The sequence below is a fragment of the Oncorhynchus keta genome, chromosome 7 (assembly GCF_023373465.1).
Source record: "Oncorhynchus keta strain PuntledgeMale-10-30-2019 chromosome 7, Oket_V2, whole genome shotgun sequence".
Taxonomy (NCBI): Eukaryota; Metazoa; Chordata; class Actinopteri; order Salmoniformes; family Salmonidae; genus Oncorhynchus; species Oncorhynchus keta.
Genome location: NC_068427.1, coordinates 4333900 through 4352381, shown reverse-complemented (window position 1 = coordinate 4352381; position 18482 = coordinate 4333900). Strand labels below are relative to the sequence as shown.

Here is an 18482-nt window from a genome sequence, read left to right as displayed (position 1 = left end):
TCCTAAAAAGACCATCTAAAACCAAAAAACTTCATCCATTTAGATTTAGTATTCTGACATAACTTTAAAATAATTTCCTTCCATAAAGGAGGGTGAGGTTACAAATTACCGTAAGAGTCGTTATTTGGCCTACATACTCTATCCAGTATCATTCAAATAGGTAAAACACGACTCACTCTGAGAAAGACATTGTCTGCAAAGGATGCTGGGTTGTCTACTTCAGTGAAGGCAGGGGGCCCAGTTCCCATGATTCTCCAGCGGGCGTACAGCAGGGAGGCTCCGCCCATGGCCAGCAGAGCCAATCGGATCAGGAGGCCCGTCTGCACCCGCTCACTCACCTGACACGACACACACCAGAAAAACATAGTAATAGAGGAGTCCGCAACAACAACAGCCCGAGTCCAAATTTGGTACACTTACCTAACCATAACCATAGGGTACATGATCGAAGGCTATTCGGGTGCATTTCCATACAGGATTTACCCCAGTGTTTTACCCAAAAGGCTCAGAATTTTGTTTCCATCTACGCGGAGCCGACATGTGTCTCACTGGCCATGGCTCCGGCGGTCATGCTCTCACTTTGGGTCAAAGCCAAGCAACTGGTACTTTTCAGCCTGCATTTACATAACAATGGCAAACTGTGAACCTTCTCATTCTCACAAAGCCACTGTTATTATTATGCAGAGGTTGTTGATTCTGCTTTACACAAACCCTTTCTGTCAGCCCTAGCTACGGAAACAACTTCCCTAGTATAACATAAGGGCATATAGAGTAGTGTAGCAGGAAAAGCAACATAATTGGTGTAAGAGGTAGAGCCCGACCAATAGTATCCTTTTACTGATGTATTTGTATCGCCGTTTGATCCATTGGAAAGGACATATACAAGATGTGGAGAAAGTAGTAGTTCATAGAATTTGACTTTATTGTGCATGACATTATTTGTTTCATAATGCTTGTCAATTTTGAAACACTGTAGCTAGTAAAAACTTTCTCAAAATAGTCAGAATTAATCTAAGATAAAAATTAATGTGAGATTTCTTGAGTTATGTTTTTGCAGAGATCTTAGTCGCACAATTTTACATTAACTAAGATGTTTGGTGCAGAAAAACTGGGCATGAAAATGAGTAATCTCTCATTGGATGACAAGACTTGAAGAATCCCTACTGTTGACCAATCACCGACAAAAGGGCATAGACTTCGGCTTGCCTCGAGAAAAGATGTCTTGTGCCCGAAAAGCTGAAAAAACCCTTACCGAAGTACAAAAACGTCACAAAATGTCATCATAATATATGCACGAACACTTCCTAACTGTTTCGGCTGGGAAGCATGCAGATGCCTTAAGTCAGAGAGGAGAGTGAACAACTGTGAACTAACTCTTAGTCTTACTGCTACCACTTTATTGAGCTGGCCAGCTCAATAAAAGTGCCAAAAATGCACCCTGGGCATATATCATTACGTGAAGTGTCTTGGTAGGATGTCAGGTGTCTTGACAAACAATTGATGGGGCGTAACCAAGTAAGTGCCGTGCTAAGAACATTCAACTCTGTGGTAACGTTAATGCCCTTTAGTGAAGCCAGCGAGATCTAGTGTTATATATACTCTTTGCGAAGCTTATTCCTCAAGCTCTGTCATTCAAATGTTTTCCGAGACACACACAAAAATAAAACTTTGCAGTTTACAAAGTAGCACTTTGCAGCTACGTTTTGATGTATGGGTTCAGTGTCACTTGATAGGGACTGGTTCAAATTCACGTTTCGCCAATCGCTAATCCATTTCCTTGACAAGTGCTAGCTAGCCAGCATTCTAACTAGCTGTGTGACGCCATTCACTGAAGCTTAGTAGTATCAAGAATCCTTGGGACGTCCCTACGCTAAACCTGAACCATTACACTACACATTTGTTTGGAGGTCCCTAGGATCCCAGATAGCACAAAGACAACGCTTGTTTTTCCTTTCAAGTGATTACCAGAATTCAGTGGCTACAGCCTTACAATGAAAACATAGCTAATTACTAATACACTGAAAATGTGTCCTGTCATTGTTTTCCAGCTGGCTAGCATGAGGCAGCTCATTCTTCAGAGCCTAGGCATTTATTTGTTGATGATGGAATCCGTGCAGTTTATTCTCCTTTCACTAGATTAGAGTAACACCATTTTTTACGTAAAAAATCTCTTTCTGGTGCTCCTAAATTATTACATTAAGGTTCTTTCCTCAAATGTAAGAAATCAAAGTTGAGTATCTTTGTACGGAAGTTGTATAAAAATTTCAGCTAAAATAAAAATAAATCGGCACTTATCCGTTATTGATTAATATTTCCACTCTCTAAAATCGGAAAAACAATAAATCCCATATCGTTCAGGCTCCAGTTAGACATACACTCATATAACCATGGTTTAAATGGTTATGAGTGTATGGTGAAATTATGTTACAATAGCTACGAATCAATACCCATACCTTCATTCTACCGACGGTATGATTTTAAATACCGTACAACAACAAAAAATCTGAAATACTCAATTGAGCCAGTCACATGTTTCTTTACAAAAAGCTAATGGAGCAAACGTAACATGACGATCCACTGTTGAGCAGCCCAAGAGAGTTGATCAGTTTAAACTTTAAATTCACTACTAATGTTTGCCAGCTAAATACGTAAGAAGTGCCAAATACATTTTCTCCAGCTCAGGGCTCCGGCTATGCATTTAGTTTGCTAGTTTTCTAGCTAGCCCAGTTTCAACTCCACAATGTACAGAGCATTCAAAAAGTATACAGACCCCTTCCATTTTCCCACATTTTCTTACATTAAAGTCTTACTTTAAAATACCCCATAATGGCAAAGCAAAAACCTTCTTAGAAATGTTTACAAATAAATAAATAAATACCTAATTTACTTAAGTATTCAGACCCTTTGCTATGAGACTCAAAATTGACATCAAGTTCATCCTGTTTCCATTGATCATCCTTGAGATTTTTCTGCAACTTGATTGGAGTCCACCTTTGGTAAATTGAATTGATTTAGGCATGATTTGGAAAGGCGCATACCTGTCTATGTAAGGTCCGACAGTTGTCCGTAGAGCTCCGAGACAGGATTGTGTTGAGGCACAGATCTGGGGAAGGGTACCAAAACATTTCTGGAGCATTGAAGGTCCCCAAGAACAGTGGCCTCCATCATTCTAAAATGGAAGAAGTTTGGAACCACCAAGACCCTTCCTAGAGCTGACCGACCAGCCAAACTGAGCAATCGAGGGAGAAGGGCCTTGGTCAGGGAGGTGATCAAGAACACGATGTCACTGAGAGAGCTCCAGAGTATTTCTGCGTAGATGGAGAACCTTCCAGAAGGACAACCATCTCTGCAGCACTCCAACAATGAGGCCTTTATGGTAGAGTGGCCAGACGGAAGCCACTCCTCAGTAAAAGGCACATGGCAGCCTGCTTGGAGTTTACCAAAAGGCACCTAATGACTCTCAGACCATGAGAAATAAGATTATCTGGTCTGATGACAACAAGAGTGAACACTTTGGCCTGAATGCCAAGCGTCACATCTGGAGGAAATCTGGCACCATCCCTACGGTGAAGCATGATGGTGGCAGCATCACGCTGTGAGGAAGTTTTTCAGCGGCTGGGAAGACTTGTCAGGATCGAAGGAAAGATGAATAGAGAAAGGTATACAGAGATCCTTGATGTAAACCTGCTCCAGAGTGCTCAGGACCTCAGACTGGGGCGAAGGGTCACCTTCCTACAGGATAACGACCCTAAGGGTGTTGTGTTAGGTCAGTGGTTCTTAACCTTGTTGGAGGTACTGAACCCCACCAGTTTCATATGCGCATTCACCGAACCCTTAATTGGAAAAATAAAATGTGATTTTTTCAAATTCAAAACATAGGTATATATTTTACTGGTGCACAAAATGAACTTTGCGTCAACATCACTGTGTTCAAAGAAAAAAATAATCAAAATTGTTACCGTTTTCTTCCGTCGAAGGAGAGTCGGACCAAAATGCAGCGTGGTAATTTCCATACATGTTTATTGAACGACAAAAACACAAACAAACAAAACAACAAACGGACCGTGAAAACCTATACAGCCTATCTGGTGACTACAAACACAGAGACAGGAACAATCACTCACGAAATACTCAAAGAATATGGCTGCCTAAATATGGTTCCCAATCAGAGACAACGATAATCACCTGACTCTGATTGAGAACCGCCTCAGGCAGCCATAGACTATGCTAGACACCCCACAAAAACCCTATGACAAAAACACACCACAATAACCCATGTCACAGCCTGGCCTGACCAAATAAATGAAGACAAACATACATTACTTCGACCAGGGCGTGACAAAAACATGATTTTCACACAAAAACAAAAACATAATAATGAATATTTACTGCAAATCAGTGTGACTTCTGCTGTTGCCTTTCGAAGACCAGTTCAGAAATGCGCGGCTTCACCTTGGCAAGTGCCACTCCCATGTCATTTTCGCAACAAAGTCTGTTCTTTTTCTTCATTTTTATGTCCAGCATCCTCGAAAAGGATTGCTCGCAAAGATATGTTGTAACAAACGGTATGAAAATCTCGAGAGCTTTCTTAGCAATAACAGGGTACGTTACCATTTGTTGACACCAAAATGTTGATAGCGTTGTTGTTCTGAAGAGTTGCTGTTGAACCTGGCTCTGCTGAATTTCAATGATTTCATCGAGGTATTCATCATTGATATCTGTTGTCTCAACACTAAACGTGAACGGCTGTCTCACCCATGCTGGATATGACTCTCTTGTAGGGAAGTATCCGTCGAGAGACTTTGCAAGCTCATCTAAGTGCGTGACAATTGCTTGCTTCAGTTTCGCGGGTGCAGAAATGTCTCCGATTCCAGATACATCTTCGATCTTACTTACACAGTCGTCCAGCAGGAAAAGTTTGCGAAGTTATCATTATTGAGATGATTGAGAGCTGCGAATATATCAGCCACGTATGCTAAAATGAGAATGAACTCTAGCAATCTGCATGACAATGTTGGTGCTCTTGCAAAAATAGGGCTAATTCCACACGCACGGCAAAACACAATTCAGCACCTGTCCCCGGGATAACCACCAGCAACAAACCGATCCTCACAGCATCGTACGAAGTTGCTTACCTGATCGCAAAGCAGGGCAAACAACACACCATTGGTGAAAGGATCGGTTTATTGCTGGATACAAAGCCGAGAACAGGCAGAGTAGCCTTTTCATCGAATCTGGCTCTCTTCGTCTTGAATTCAGCGAGCATTGTGTTCTTGTATTTCCCATCTCCATGCAGCTTAAGGAAGTGTTCTTAGTTTTGCAGGTGCTAGACTAGAATTACTAGAATTACTCATCTTGGCATTGCAAATCATCCGCAAGCGGGGGGCGTGTTATCACGAATCATATGAGTCGGATGTGTGTCTTGACCTCCGCCAAACCCCTGAGACTGACTCACCGAACCCAGGTTAAGAACCACTGTGTTAGGTAATCCAAGTTTATCATTTTAAAAGGCTAATTGATCATTAGAAAACCCTTTTGCAATTATGTTAACACAGCTGAAAACTGTTGTCCTGATTAAAGAAGCAATAAAATTGGCCTTCTTTAGATTAGTTGAGTATCTGGAGCATCAGCATTAGTGGGTTTGTTTACAGGCTTAAAATGGCCAGAAACAAATAACTTTCATGAAACTCGTCAATCTATTCTTGTATTGAGAAATGAAGGCTATTCCATACGAGAAACTGACAAGAAACTGAAGATCTTGTACAACGCTGTGTACAGAACAAACTGTCTCTAACCAGAATAGAGAGAGGAGTGGGAGGCCCCGGTGCACAACTGAGCAAGAGGACAGGTACATCAGAGTGTCTAGTTTGAGAAACAGATGTTAAAAAAGAAAAAGCCATATCTCAGACTGGCAAAGAAAAGATGAAGATGGGAAAAAGAACACAGACACCGGACAGAGGAAGATTGGAAAAAAGTGTTATGGACAGATGAATCTAAGTTTGAGGTGTTCGGATCACAAAGAAGAAAATATGCTGGAGTAGTGCTTGACGCAACCTGTCAAACATGGTGGAAGCAATATGATGGTCTAGGGGTGATTTGGTGGTGGTAAAGTGGGAGATTTTTAAAAGGTAAAAGGGATCTTGAAGAAGGAAGGCTATCACTCCATTTTGCAATGCCATGCCATACCCTGTGGACGGCGCTTAATTGGAGACAATTTCCTCCTTCAACAGGACAATGACCCAAAGCACAGCTCCAAACTATGCAATAACTATTTAGGGAAGACGCAGACAACTGGTATTCTGTCTATAATGGAGTGGCCAGCACAGTCACCGATCTCAACCCTATTGAGCTGTTGTGGGAGTATCTCGACCGTACAGTATGTAAGAAGTGCCCATCAAGCCAATCCAATTTGTGGGAGGTGCCTCAGGAAGCATGGGGTGAAATCTCTTCAGATTACCTCAATAAATTGACAACTAGAATGCCAAAGGTCTCCAAGGCTGTAATTGCTGCAAATTGAGGATTCTTTGGTGAAAGCAGTTTGAAGGACACTATTATTTCAATTAAAAATCATTATTTATAACCTTGTCAACGTCTTGGCTATATTTCCTATTAATTTTGAAACTCATTTCATGTATGTGTTCATGGAAAACAAGGACATTTCTAAGCGATGCCAAACTTTTGAACGGTAGTGTATATTTTTTACGTTCGGAAAGAAATAGCGCCCCCTTGTGTGCAGTGCCGGTAATACCATACATCCCAGTATGGTACAAGAACATTATAAATGTATGAAAATCTGGATACCTCCCAACCCTAGCGAATGTCACTGTTCCAATGTCCACACTAGCATACCTTGTAGAATAAAGACATGTATTGGGCATTGTAAGTAGTATGCTAGTTACTCACGTCTTCTGCTTTCCTCCTGAGGAACAGCCTCTGGCTCAGCTCGTAGACATTTACATTACAGATGAGAAGGACATCAAAGGCAGCGTTCACCCCCTGAGAGAAGAGAGAAACATTAGAGACATTCAAGCGACAGACATCAGATAGTTGTTGCTGGGTCAAGTTCACAAGAGTTAAATATAGGCTACAAATGTATTAGGCATCCATTACACAAGCTTAGTCATAAACACAATGTACTGTATATGACTATCAAGAGAGTTGCGCAAGCCATGCCAAGTTTGTGAGCTTAATTCTCGCAGGGATCACGTACTAAATATCTACGCACTTTGGATAAAAGCGGCTACTAGGTCGCATTTAGTTAACAGTAAGGTAAGGATGTTTTGACGCCCCTACCAGGACTGTGATGCCTTGTTCTTTGCAGAGCATGGCCGCAGCGCACAGCAAGAGGCTCACGGCAATCCAATGGATGGAAAACTTCTCCTCGCTCTCCCTACCTGCAGAAGACATCCATTGATGAGTGAGACGTAGTTCATAAATGAAATATTCAAACGATAAAATGGTTTCTGCATTACAGTGGGGCAAAAAAGTATTTAGTCAGCCACCAATTGTGCAAGTTCGCCCACTTAAAAAGACGAGAGGCCTGTAATTTTCATCATAGGTACACTTCAACGATGACAGACAAAATGAGAGAAAAAAATACAGAAAATCACATTGTAGAATTTTTTATGAATTTATTTGCAAATTACGGTGGAAAATAAGTATTTGGTCAATAACAAAAGTTTATCTCAATACTTTGTTATATACCCTTTGTTGGCAATGAGAGAGGTCAAACATTTTCTGTAACTCTTCACAAGGTTTTCACACACTGTTGCTGGTATTTTGGCCCATTCCTCCATGCAGATCTCCTCTAGAGCAGTGATGTTTTGGGGCTGTTGCTGGGCAACACGGACTTTCAACTCCCCCCAAAGATTTTCTATGGGGTTGAGATCTGGAGACTGGCTAGGCCACTCCAGCACCTTGAAATGCTTCTTACGAAGCCACTCTTTCGTTGCCCGGGCGGTGTGTTTGGAATCATTGTCATGCTGAAAGACGCAGCCACGTTTCATCTTCAATGCCCTTGCTGATGGAAGGAGGTTTTCACTCAAAATCTTACGATACATGGCCCCATTCATTCTTTCCTTTACGCGGATCAGTCGTCCTGGTCCCTTTACAGAAAAACAGCCCCAAAGCATGATGTTTCCACCCCCATGCTTCACAGTAGGTATGGTGTTCTTTGGATGCAACTCAGCATTCTTTGTCCTCCAAAAACAACGAGTTGAGTTTTTACCAAAAAGTTATATTTTGGTTTCATCTGACCATATGACATTCTCCCAATCTTCTTCTGGATCATCCAAATGCTCTCTTGCAAACTTCAGACGGGCCTGGACATGTATTGGCTAAAGCAGGGGGACACGTCTGGCACTGCAGGATTTTAGTCCCTGGCAGTATAGTGTTTTACTGATATTAGGCTTTGTTACTTTGGTCCCAGCTCTCTGCAGGTCATTCACTAGGTCCCCCCTTGTGGTTCTGGGATTTTTGCTCACTGTTCTTGTGATCATTTTGACCCCACGGGGTGAGATCTTGCGTGGAGCCCCAGATCGAGGGAGATTATCAGTGATCTTGTATGTCTTCCATTTCCTAATAATTGCTCCCACAGTTGATTTCTTCAAACCAAGCTGCTTACCTATTGCAGATTCAGTCTTCCCAGCCTGGTGCAGGTCTACAATTTTGTTTCTGGTGTCCTTTGACAGCTCTTTGGTCTTGGCCATAGTGGAGTTTGGAGTGTGACTGTTTGAGGTTGTGGACAGGTGTATTTTATACTGATAACAAGTTCAAACAGGTGGCATTAACCTGTTGATCCTACCCCCTACTTTTTCAAACATTCTGTTAAAAATCGCGCAACATTTCAGCGCCCTGCTACTCATGCCAGGAATATAGTATATGCATATGATTAGTATGTGTGGATAGAAAACACTCAGACGTTTCTAAAACTGGTTAAATCACAGAACGTGCGCTTCATCGAAAAGCGCAGGAAAATCTGATCACTGAAAACTGGAAAATATATCAATGCGCCACTTGAATGTATTGTTGAATAGAAACCGCATTACCTGGAGCCGAGGTTGCAATACCTACAGCTTCCACACGATGTCAACAGTCTTGTCATTTGCCTAGGATTTGTTTCTTGGTCAAACGAACAAGAGACAGCCCATTTCTTCCGGTCTCCAACAGGATATTTTGGTTGAGATTTATCCGGACATTATTTCTAGACGTAGAGCTATAGAATATACATCGCCCCGTGATCAATTTGATTGATTATTAACGTTTACTAATACCTAAAGTTGCATTACAAAAGTATTTCGAAGTGTTTTGTGAAGGTTTATCGTCAACTTTTTTTAATTTAAAAAAATGACGTTGCGTTATAAAACGCTGTTTTTTTCCTTGATCACACAGTCTTCATAGATCGATATCTAGGCTATATTTGGACCGATTTAATCAAAAAAAATACCCAATAGTGATTATGGGACATCTAGGAGTGCCAACAAAGAAGATGGTCAAAGGTAATGAATGTTTTATATTTTATTTCTGCATTTTGTGTAGCGCCGACTATGCTAATTATTTTGTTTACGTCCCCTGCAGGTCTTTAGGGGTGTTACATGCTATCAGATAATAGCTTCTCATGCTTTCGCCGAAAAGCATTTTAAAAATCTGACTTGTTGCCTGGATTCACAACGAGTGTAGCTTTAATTCAATACCCTGCATGTGTATTTTAATGAACGTTTGAGTTTTAACTAGTACTATTAGCATTTAGCGTAGTGCATTTGCATTTCCAGATGTCTAGATGGGACGCCTGCGTGTCAGGTAGGAGCAAGAGGTTAATGCATACAAAACCTACCTCCTCTGAAGGCTTTGCAGTAGGTCAGAAAGGAGAGCTGGAAGAACAGTGCACAAAGTAGGTCTGCCCGGCCTACAATCCCTGCCACCTGAAAGAGAGAAAGAGGGGTTTAATAACTTCTTATGGCTTGGGGGCAGTATTTCGACGTCTGGATGAGACGCGTGCCCAAAGTAAACTGCCTGTCACTCAGGCCCAGAAGCTAGGATATGCATTTAATTGGTAAATTTGGATTGAAAACACTAAAGTTTCCAAAACTGTTAAATTAATGCCTGTGAGTATAACAGAACTGATATGGAAGGCAAAAACCTGAGGAAAATCCATCCAGGAAGTGGGATTTTTTTTATGTGAGTATTTTCAAATGAATGCCTATGGAGTATCTAATGGGTTAGGACCCAGATTGCAGTTTCTATGGCTTCCACTAGATGTCAACAGTCTTCAGACATTGTTTTAGGCTTGTTTTCTGAAAAAATTAAGAAGAATGAGACCTTTGTCAGTGGACTGTAGAATCATTTTTTGCTGGTATGCGCACCCTTCCTTGTTTTCCTTTCTATTGAATACGCTATTGTCCGGTTGACATATTATCGATTATTTAGACAATTGACAACCTGAGGATTACTTATAAACATCGTTTGACATGTTTCAACAAACTTTACCGGTACTATTACGATGTATTCGTCTGCATATTTTGACTGCCTTTGAGCCAGTGGATTACTGAACAAAACGCGCCAACAAAACTTCGGGATAAAGAGGGACTTTATCGAACAAAACAAACATTTATTGTGTAACAGGGTCTCTTGTGACTGCAAGCATATGAAGATCTTCAAAAGGTATGTGATTAATTTTATCACTATTTCTGACTTTTGTAATTCCTTTACTTGGTTGGAAAATGTTTGTATGCTTTTGTAAGCGTCTTCAGATAATCGCATGGTATGCTTTCACCGTAAAGCCTTTTTGAAATCTGACAAAGCATCTGGATTAACGAGAAGTTCATCTTTAAACCAATGTATGACACTTGTATTTTTTATTAATATTTCTGTATTTTGAATTTGGCGCTCTGCAATTTCACCGGATGTTGTCGAGGTGGGTAGCTGGCGGAACGCCTGCGCCAGAAAGGTTAACTGCTGTATGAGAGACAGAATTCCGTCATTTGACAGTTAAAAATCAACACCTATTATCTAATCTACCCTTGAACACTTCGGGTAGACCAGAAATGATGAAGGCAACTGTGTCAGCCAACAGATAGTCGGAATGTATATTTTAACAACCTGCACATGATCAAATGCAATAACGCAAATACACCATCTTTCTGTATCTGCTCCTGTACTGTATATAACAGCCTTACTGACAGCAGCCAATTAACATCCAGCGCAGGAGACTCTCATTTACTGGCCTGTGTGTCCAGTGCATGTGTGTGTGTCCCTCTCTGTCGATGTGTGTGTGTGAGAGAGAGTATATTACATATAGTGTGCATGATTTATACTGTGTCTGTATAGTGTGTACTGCATACGTCCTGGAATCCTGGGGGCTATCTCCTTTGATAAGTGCAGCAGGCCTTGGGTCTGCGGTCTGCCCGATCCCACCCCCAGGTCTCCCTCAGCCTGTTGCCCTCCCTGATTAAAGGCAGCCGAGAGCAGGGGGGGTGCAGCCCTCCAGCCGGGCACCGCAGCCCTCGCAAACCACAACCGGGTATGAATAAGCTTTTAATAGTCTGGGCCTCGCTCAAAACGCACACCTTTTCGATGCACACTCCGATTGAGATGGACCTTTGTTCCTGGCATGGCTCTAACGCATGTTTAATACAACAAACACCCGTGGATGTTGGAACACATGTAGTGATGGGAGACTGTTATTATTTTGGAAAGTAAGTAAAGAGATATTGTTTGCCAGAGGGGGAATCATAGAATTGGACAAAGTCTATCAGTTCAAAATGTTACATATCAAATGGTACACCAGATATGGCCGCCATTACACGATTATCTACCATGGAATATTGCTTTGATTAAGGACGTCCCTTCTAGTCCATTCTGATTCCATTGAGCTAACAACCCAGTGTCATCATAGCTCCAGTGCCGGAGTTTGGTTTTTGGTAACAGCACTGCGAACTCCGGACTATGCATTGCCCCTTGTGATGGGTCCGGGTTCAATCCCCAAGACTCCCACTTTTCATATTTGCGTACAGTACCCATCTCATAAGTCTCCTCCTCTCATCTCAGTCGATCTCAATAAAACAAACAAATATTTTGTGATAGACACGCATAGTACCGGTCTGTGTGTTTTCACTATTTCTTACATCCCTCCATTCCATACAATGTTTGTCTACTTACGCTTTCGGTGTGAACGGGGTGCGCTGAAAAGAGAAGACCAGCCAGGAGAGAAGCTTTGGGTGCGTGGTTGAGCCTGTTCCCATTCCCATCATATGCCAAACCACCGATCAGTACGGAGAACATGTCGATCATCAGCGCTGATATGAGACTGTGCAGGCCGATGTTCAGCACATGGAAGCCTACTGGGTGCAGCCCACCAGCAATGAGGTAGTTAAGCCTGGGTCCATAAAATAGATGACAGCATGAATTCTACAAACAGATTATTATTATTTTTTAAAAATATATCAATAATACAAAATTATATCAACAAAGCACAGACATGTACAGTTGAAGTCAGAAGTTTACATACACTTAGGTTGGAGTCATTAAAACTTGTTTTTCAACCACTCCACACATTTCTTGTTAACAAACTATAGTTTTGGCAAGTCAGTTAGGACATCTACTTTGTGCATGACACAAGTCATTTTTCCAACAATTGTTTGCAGACAGATTATTTCACTTATAATTCACTGTATCACAATTCCAGTGGGTCAGAAGTTAACATACACTAAGTCGACTGTGCCTATAAACGTCTTGAAAAATTCCAGAAAATTATGTAATGGCTTTAAAAACTTCTGATAGGCTAATTGACATCATTTGAGTCAATTGGAGATGTATCTGTGACACTTTGCTTGACATCATGGGAAAATCAAAAGAAATCAGCCAAGACCTCAGAAAAACAAGTCTGGTTCAAGTCTGGTTCACAAGTCCACAAGTCTGGTTCATCCTTCGGAGATATTTCCAAATGCCTGAAGGTAATACGTTCATCTGTACAAACAATAGTACACAAGTATAAACACCATGGGACCAAGCAGCCATCATACCGTTCAGGAAGGAGATGCGCTTTGTCTCCTAGAAATGAACGTACTTTGTTGCAAAAAGTGCAAATCAATCCCAGAACAACAGCAAAGGACCTTGTGAAGATGCTGGAGGAAACCGGTACAAAAGTATCTATATCCTCAGTAAAACTAGTCCTATATCGAAATAACCTGAAAGACCACTCAGCAAGGAAGAAGCCACTACTCCAAAACTGCCATAAAAAAGCCAGACTACGGTTTACAACTGCACATGGGGACAAAGATCGTACTTTTTGGAGAAATGTCCTCTGGTCTGACGGAACAAAAATAGAACCGTTGGCCATAATGACCATCGTTATGTTTGGAGGAAAAAGCCAAGTAACACCATCCCAACCGTGAAGCACAGGGGTGACAGCATCATGTTGTGGGCGTGCTTTGCTGCAGAAGGGACTGGTGCACTTCACAAAATAGATAGTATCATGAGGTAGGAAGATGATGTGGATATATTGAAGCAACATCTCAAGACATCAGTCAGGAAGTTAAAGCTTGGTCACAAATGGGTTTTCCAAATGGACAATGACCCCAAGCATACTTCCAAAGTTGTGGAAAATGGCTTAAGGACAACAAAATCAAGGTATTGGAGTGGCCATCACAAAGCCCTGACCTCAATCCTACAGAACATTTGTGGGCAGAACTGAAAAAGCGTGCGAGTAAAATGGCCTACAAACCTGTCGCAGTTACACCCAACTTACTATGGGAAGCTTGTAGAAGGCTACCTGAAACATTTGACTCAAACAATTTAAAGGCAATGCTACCAAATACTAATTGAGTGCATGTAATCTTCTGACCCACTGGGAATGTGATGAAAGAAATAAAAGCTGAAATTAACCATTCTCTCTATTATTATTCTGACATTTCACATTCTTAAAATAAAGTGATGATCATAACTGACCAAAGACAGGCAATTTTTACTTGGATTAAATGTCTGGAATTGTGAAAAACAGAGTTTAAATGTACTATCAAAATGGCTTAGCTTGAGATATAATGGGACATTGTGTACTTACTTGATAATACAAATACAGTACGAGTCAAAAGTTTGGACACACCTACTTATTCAAGGTTTTTTCTTTATTTTTACTATTTTATATATAATTTACAATTGATAGGCTAATATTGTCACCCATCACACTGTTTTTGATTTAATCTTGTCTTTACATATACAGTACTAGTCAAATGTTTGGACACCTAATTTTCACTATTTTCTACATTGTAGAATAACAGTGAAGACATCAAAACTATGAAATAACACATATAGAATCATGTAGTAATCAAAAAAGTGTTAAACAAATTTGAATATATTTTCTATTTTTCAAAGTAGCCACCCTTTGCCTTGATGACAGATTTGCACACACTTGCCACTCTCTCAACCAGCTTCATCTTGAATGCTTTTCCAACAAGCTTGAAGGAGTTTCCACATATGCTGAACACTTGTTGGCTGCTTTTCCTTCACTCTGCGGTCCAACTCATCCCAAACCATCTCATTTGGGTTGAGGTCAGGTGATTGTGGAGGCCAGTTCATCTGACACAGCACTCCATCATGGTCATATAGCCCTTACACAGTCTGGAGATGTGTTGGGACATTGTCCTGATGAAAAACAAATGACAGTCCCACTCTGCGCAAACCAGATGGGATGGCGTATCGCTTCAGAATGCTGTGGTAGCCATGCTGATTAAGTGTGCCTTGAATTCTAAATAAATCACTGACAGTGTCACCAGCAAATCCCCATCACACCTCCTCCTCCCATGCTGGGAACCACACACGCAGAGATCATCCATTCACCTACTCTGTGTCTCACAAAGACACGGCAGATGGAACCAAAAATCTCAATTTGGACTTCATGTTTTAAAGTAATGATGGACTGTCTTTGCTTATTCGAGCTGTTCTTTCCATAATATGGACTTGATATTTGACCAAATAGGGCTATCTTCTGTATACCACCATTACCTTGTCACAACACAACTAATTTGCTCAAACGCATTAAGAAGGAAATTACTTCGACAAATACATTTTTAACAAGGCACACCTGTTAACTGAAATGCATTACAGGTGACAACCTCATGAAGCTGGTTGAGAGAATGCCAAGAGTGTGCACAGCTGTCATCAAGGCAAAGGGTGGATAATTTGAAGAATATAAAATATATCTTGATTTGTTTACACTTTTTTGGAATGAGTAGGTGTGTCCAAACTTTTGACTGGTACTGCATATCTGAATATTTATACAGAACAAAAAATACAAACACAACATGTAAAGTGTTGGTCCCATGTTTCATGAGCTGAAATAAAAGATGCCATACATTTTCCATACGCACAGAAAAAGCTAATTTCTCTCAAATTGTGCAGAAATTATTTTACATTCTGTTAGTGAGCATTTCTCCTTTACAAAGATAATCCATCCACCTGACAGGTGTGGCATATTAAGAAGTTGATTAAACAGCACGGTCATTACACAGGTACACCTTGTGCTGGGGACAATAAAAGGTCACTAAAATGTGCAGGTTTGTCACACAACACAATGCCACAAGTTTCTCAAGTTGAGGGAGCGTGCAATTGGCATGCTGATTGGAGGACACAACTGCATTTTATCAATGGCAATTTGATAAAATACCGTGACGAGATACCGAGGCCCATTGTCGTGTCATTTATCTGCCGCCATCACCTCATGTTACAGCATGATAATGCACGGCCCCATGTTGCAAGGATCTGTACACAATTCATGGAAGCTGAAAATGTCACAGTTCTTCCATGGCTTCCATACTCACCAGACATGTCACCCATTGAGCCCGTTTGGGATGCTCTGGATTAATGTGTACGACACGGTGTTCCAGTTCTTACCAATATGACAACCATTTCTCTATGGACCTCACTTTGTGCAGGGGGCCTTGTCATGCTGAAACAGGAAAGGGCCTTCCCCAAACTTTTGCCACAAAGTTGGAAGCACAGAATCATCTAGAATGCCCTTGTATGCTGTAGTGTGAAGATTTCCCTTCACTGGAACTAAGGGCCCAAACCATGAAAAACAACCCCAGACCATTATTCCTCCTCCAACAAATGTTACAGTTTGCACCATGCATTGGGGCAGGTAGCGTTCTCCTGGAATCCGCCAAACACAGATTTGTCCGTCGGACTGCCAGATGGTGAAGCGTAATTCATCACTCCAGAGAACAAGTTTCCACTCATCCAGAATCCAATGGTGGCGAGCATTACACCACTCCAGCTGACACTTGGCATTACAAAATGGCGCCGGAAGAAATGGCAGCAGTTTTACGGGAGCCCAACCAATTGTGCTACTATGTGTTTTTTTTTGCGTTATTTGTAACTTATTTTGTACATAATGTTTCCGCAACCGTATCTTACGAAAAAAAGAGCTTCTGGATATCAGGACAGCGATCACTCACCTCGGATCAGACAAATATTTTTTCCACTAAAAAAGTCAACGCTCAAGACATTCCAAACACCTCACAGGACAAACATTCCTGTTATTTGCAAGAAGAAGCGACGCAGGTACAGAGGACAAAGAGCATTGTCAGGACCCGGCAAAGGTGACTGGGAAAGCTACTACTACTCGCCAATTATTGGACAATAAATTAGACGAGGTATGATCACGAATAACCTACCAACTACACAAAAAAAATTATAATATCCTGTGTTTCACTGAATCGTGGCTGAATAACGACATGGATATTCAGCTAGCGAGATATACGCTGCACCGGCGAGACAGAACAGCATGTTCCGGTAAGATGGGGGGTCTGTGCATATTTGTAAACAACAGCTGGTATACGAAATCTATGAAAGTCTCTAGATTTTGCTCACCTGAAGTAGAGTATATTGTGATAAATTGCAGGCCACACTACTTGCCTAGAGAGTGTTCAGCAATACTGTTCGTGGCTGTTTATGTACCACCACAGACAGATGCTGGCACTAAGACCGTACTCAGTCAGCTGTATAAGGAAATAAGCAAACAGGAAACCACTCATCCAGAGGTGGCGCTCCTAGTGGCCAGAGACTTTAATGCAGGGAAACTTAAATCAGTTCTACCAAATTTCTATCAATATGACAAATGTGCAACCAGAGGGAAAACAATTCTAGATCACCTGTACTCCACACACAGAGAAGCGTACAAAGCTCTCCCTTTCCCTCCAATTGGTAAATCCGACCACAACTCTATCCTCCTGATTCCTGCTTACAAGCACAAATTAAAGCAGGAAGCACCAGTGACTCGGCCTATAAAAAAGTGGTGCTAAACTACAGTACTATTTTGCTATCACAGACTGGAACATGAACCGGGATTCTTCCGATGGCATTGATGGGTACACCACATCAGTCACTGGCTTTATCAATAAGTGCAGCATTGAGGACGTTGTCCCCACAGTGACTGTACATACATGCCCCAACCAGAAGCCATGGAATACAGGCAACATTCGCACTGAGGTAAAAGGTAGAGCTGCCGCTTTCAAGGTGCGGGACTCTAACCCGGAAGCTTACAAGAAATCCTGCTATGCCCTGCGATGAACCATCAAACAGGCGAAGCCTCAATACAGGGCTAAGATTGAATCATATTACACCAGCTCCGACGCTCGTCTTATGCGACAGTGCTTTCAAACTATTACAGACTACAAAGGGAAGCACAGCCGCGAGCTGCCCGGTGACACAAGCCTACCAGACGAGCTAAATCACTTCTGTGCTCGCTTCGAGGCAAGCAACACTGAGGCATGCATGACAGCATCAGCTATTCCGGATGACTGTGTGATCACGCTCTCCGTAGCCGACGTAGATAAGACCTTTAAACAGGCCAACATACACAAGGCTGCGGGGCCAGACGGATTACCAGGACGTGTGCTCCGGGCATGACCAACTGATAGGTGTCTTCACTGACATTTTCAAATACCCTGATTGAGTCGTAATGCCAACATGTTTCAAGCAGACCACCATAGTCCCTGTGCCCAAGAACACAAAGGCAACCTGCCTAAATGACTACAGACCCGTAGCACGCACGTCCTTAGCCATGAAGTGCTTTGAAAGGTTCGTAATGGCTCACGTCAACACCATTATCCCAGAAACCCTAGACCCACTCCAATCTGCATACCGCCCAAACAGAACCACAGATGATGCAATCTCTATTGCATTCCACACTGCCCTTTCCCACCTGGACAAAGGAACCCTTATGTGAGAATGCTATTCAGTTTTGACTACAGCTGAGCGTTCAACACCATAGTACCCTCAAAGCTCATCACTAAGCTAAGGATCCTGGGAGCCTAAACACCTCCCTCTGCAACTGGATCCTAGACTTCCTGACGGGAAGCCCCCAGGTGGTGAGGGTAGGTAGGTGCATGAACTCAGTCCCTTCCTGTACTTCCTGTTGGCACAGGCAGGGACCCACAACTACATGGCCAGGCAATCCAACACCATCATTAAGTTTGCAGACGACAACA

General features: G+C 41.9%; 1 protein-coding gene across 2 annotated transcripts in view; it reads right to left on the bottom strand.

Annotated features, from left to right (window-relative positions):
- The window catches only part of tmtc4 (transmembrane O-mannosyltransferase targeting cadherins 4), a 43683-nt gene that overhangs the window by 16594 nt on the left and 8607 nt on the right, over nt 1-18482 (bottom strand). For both annotated transcript variants that reach the window (XM_035773091.2, XM_035773090.2), the window contains exons 4-8: nt 12157-12373; nt 9833-9920; nt 7294-7394; nt 6904-6996; nt 177-338 (exon numbers count right to left, since the gene is read on the bottom strand). In XM_035773091.2, coding sequence (XP_035628984.1) covers nt 177-338; nt 6904-6996; nt 7294-7394; nt 9833-9920; nt 12157-12373 — 661 coding nt within the window. The remainder of the gene's footprint in view (nt 1-176; nt 339-6903; nt 6997-7293; nt 7395-9832; nt 9921-12156; nt 12374-18482) is intronic.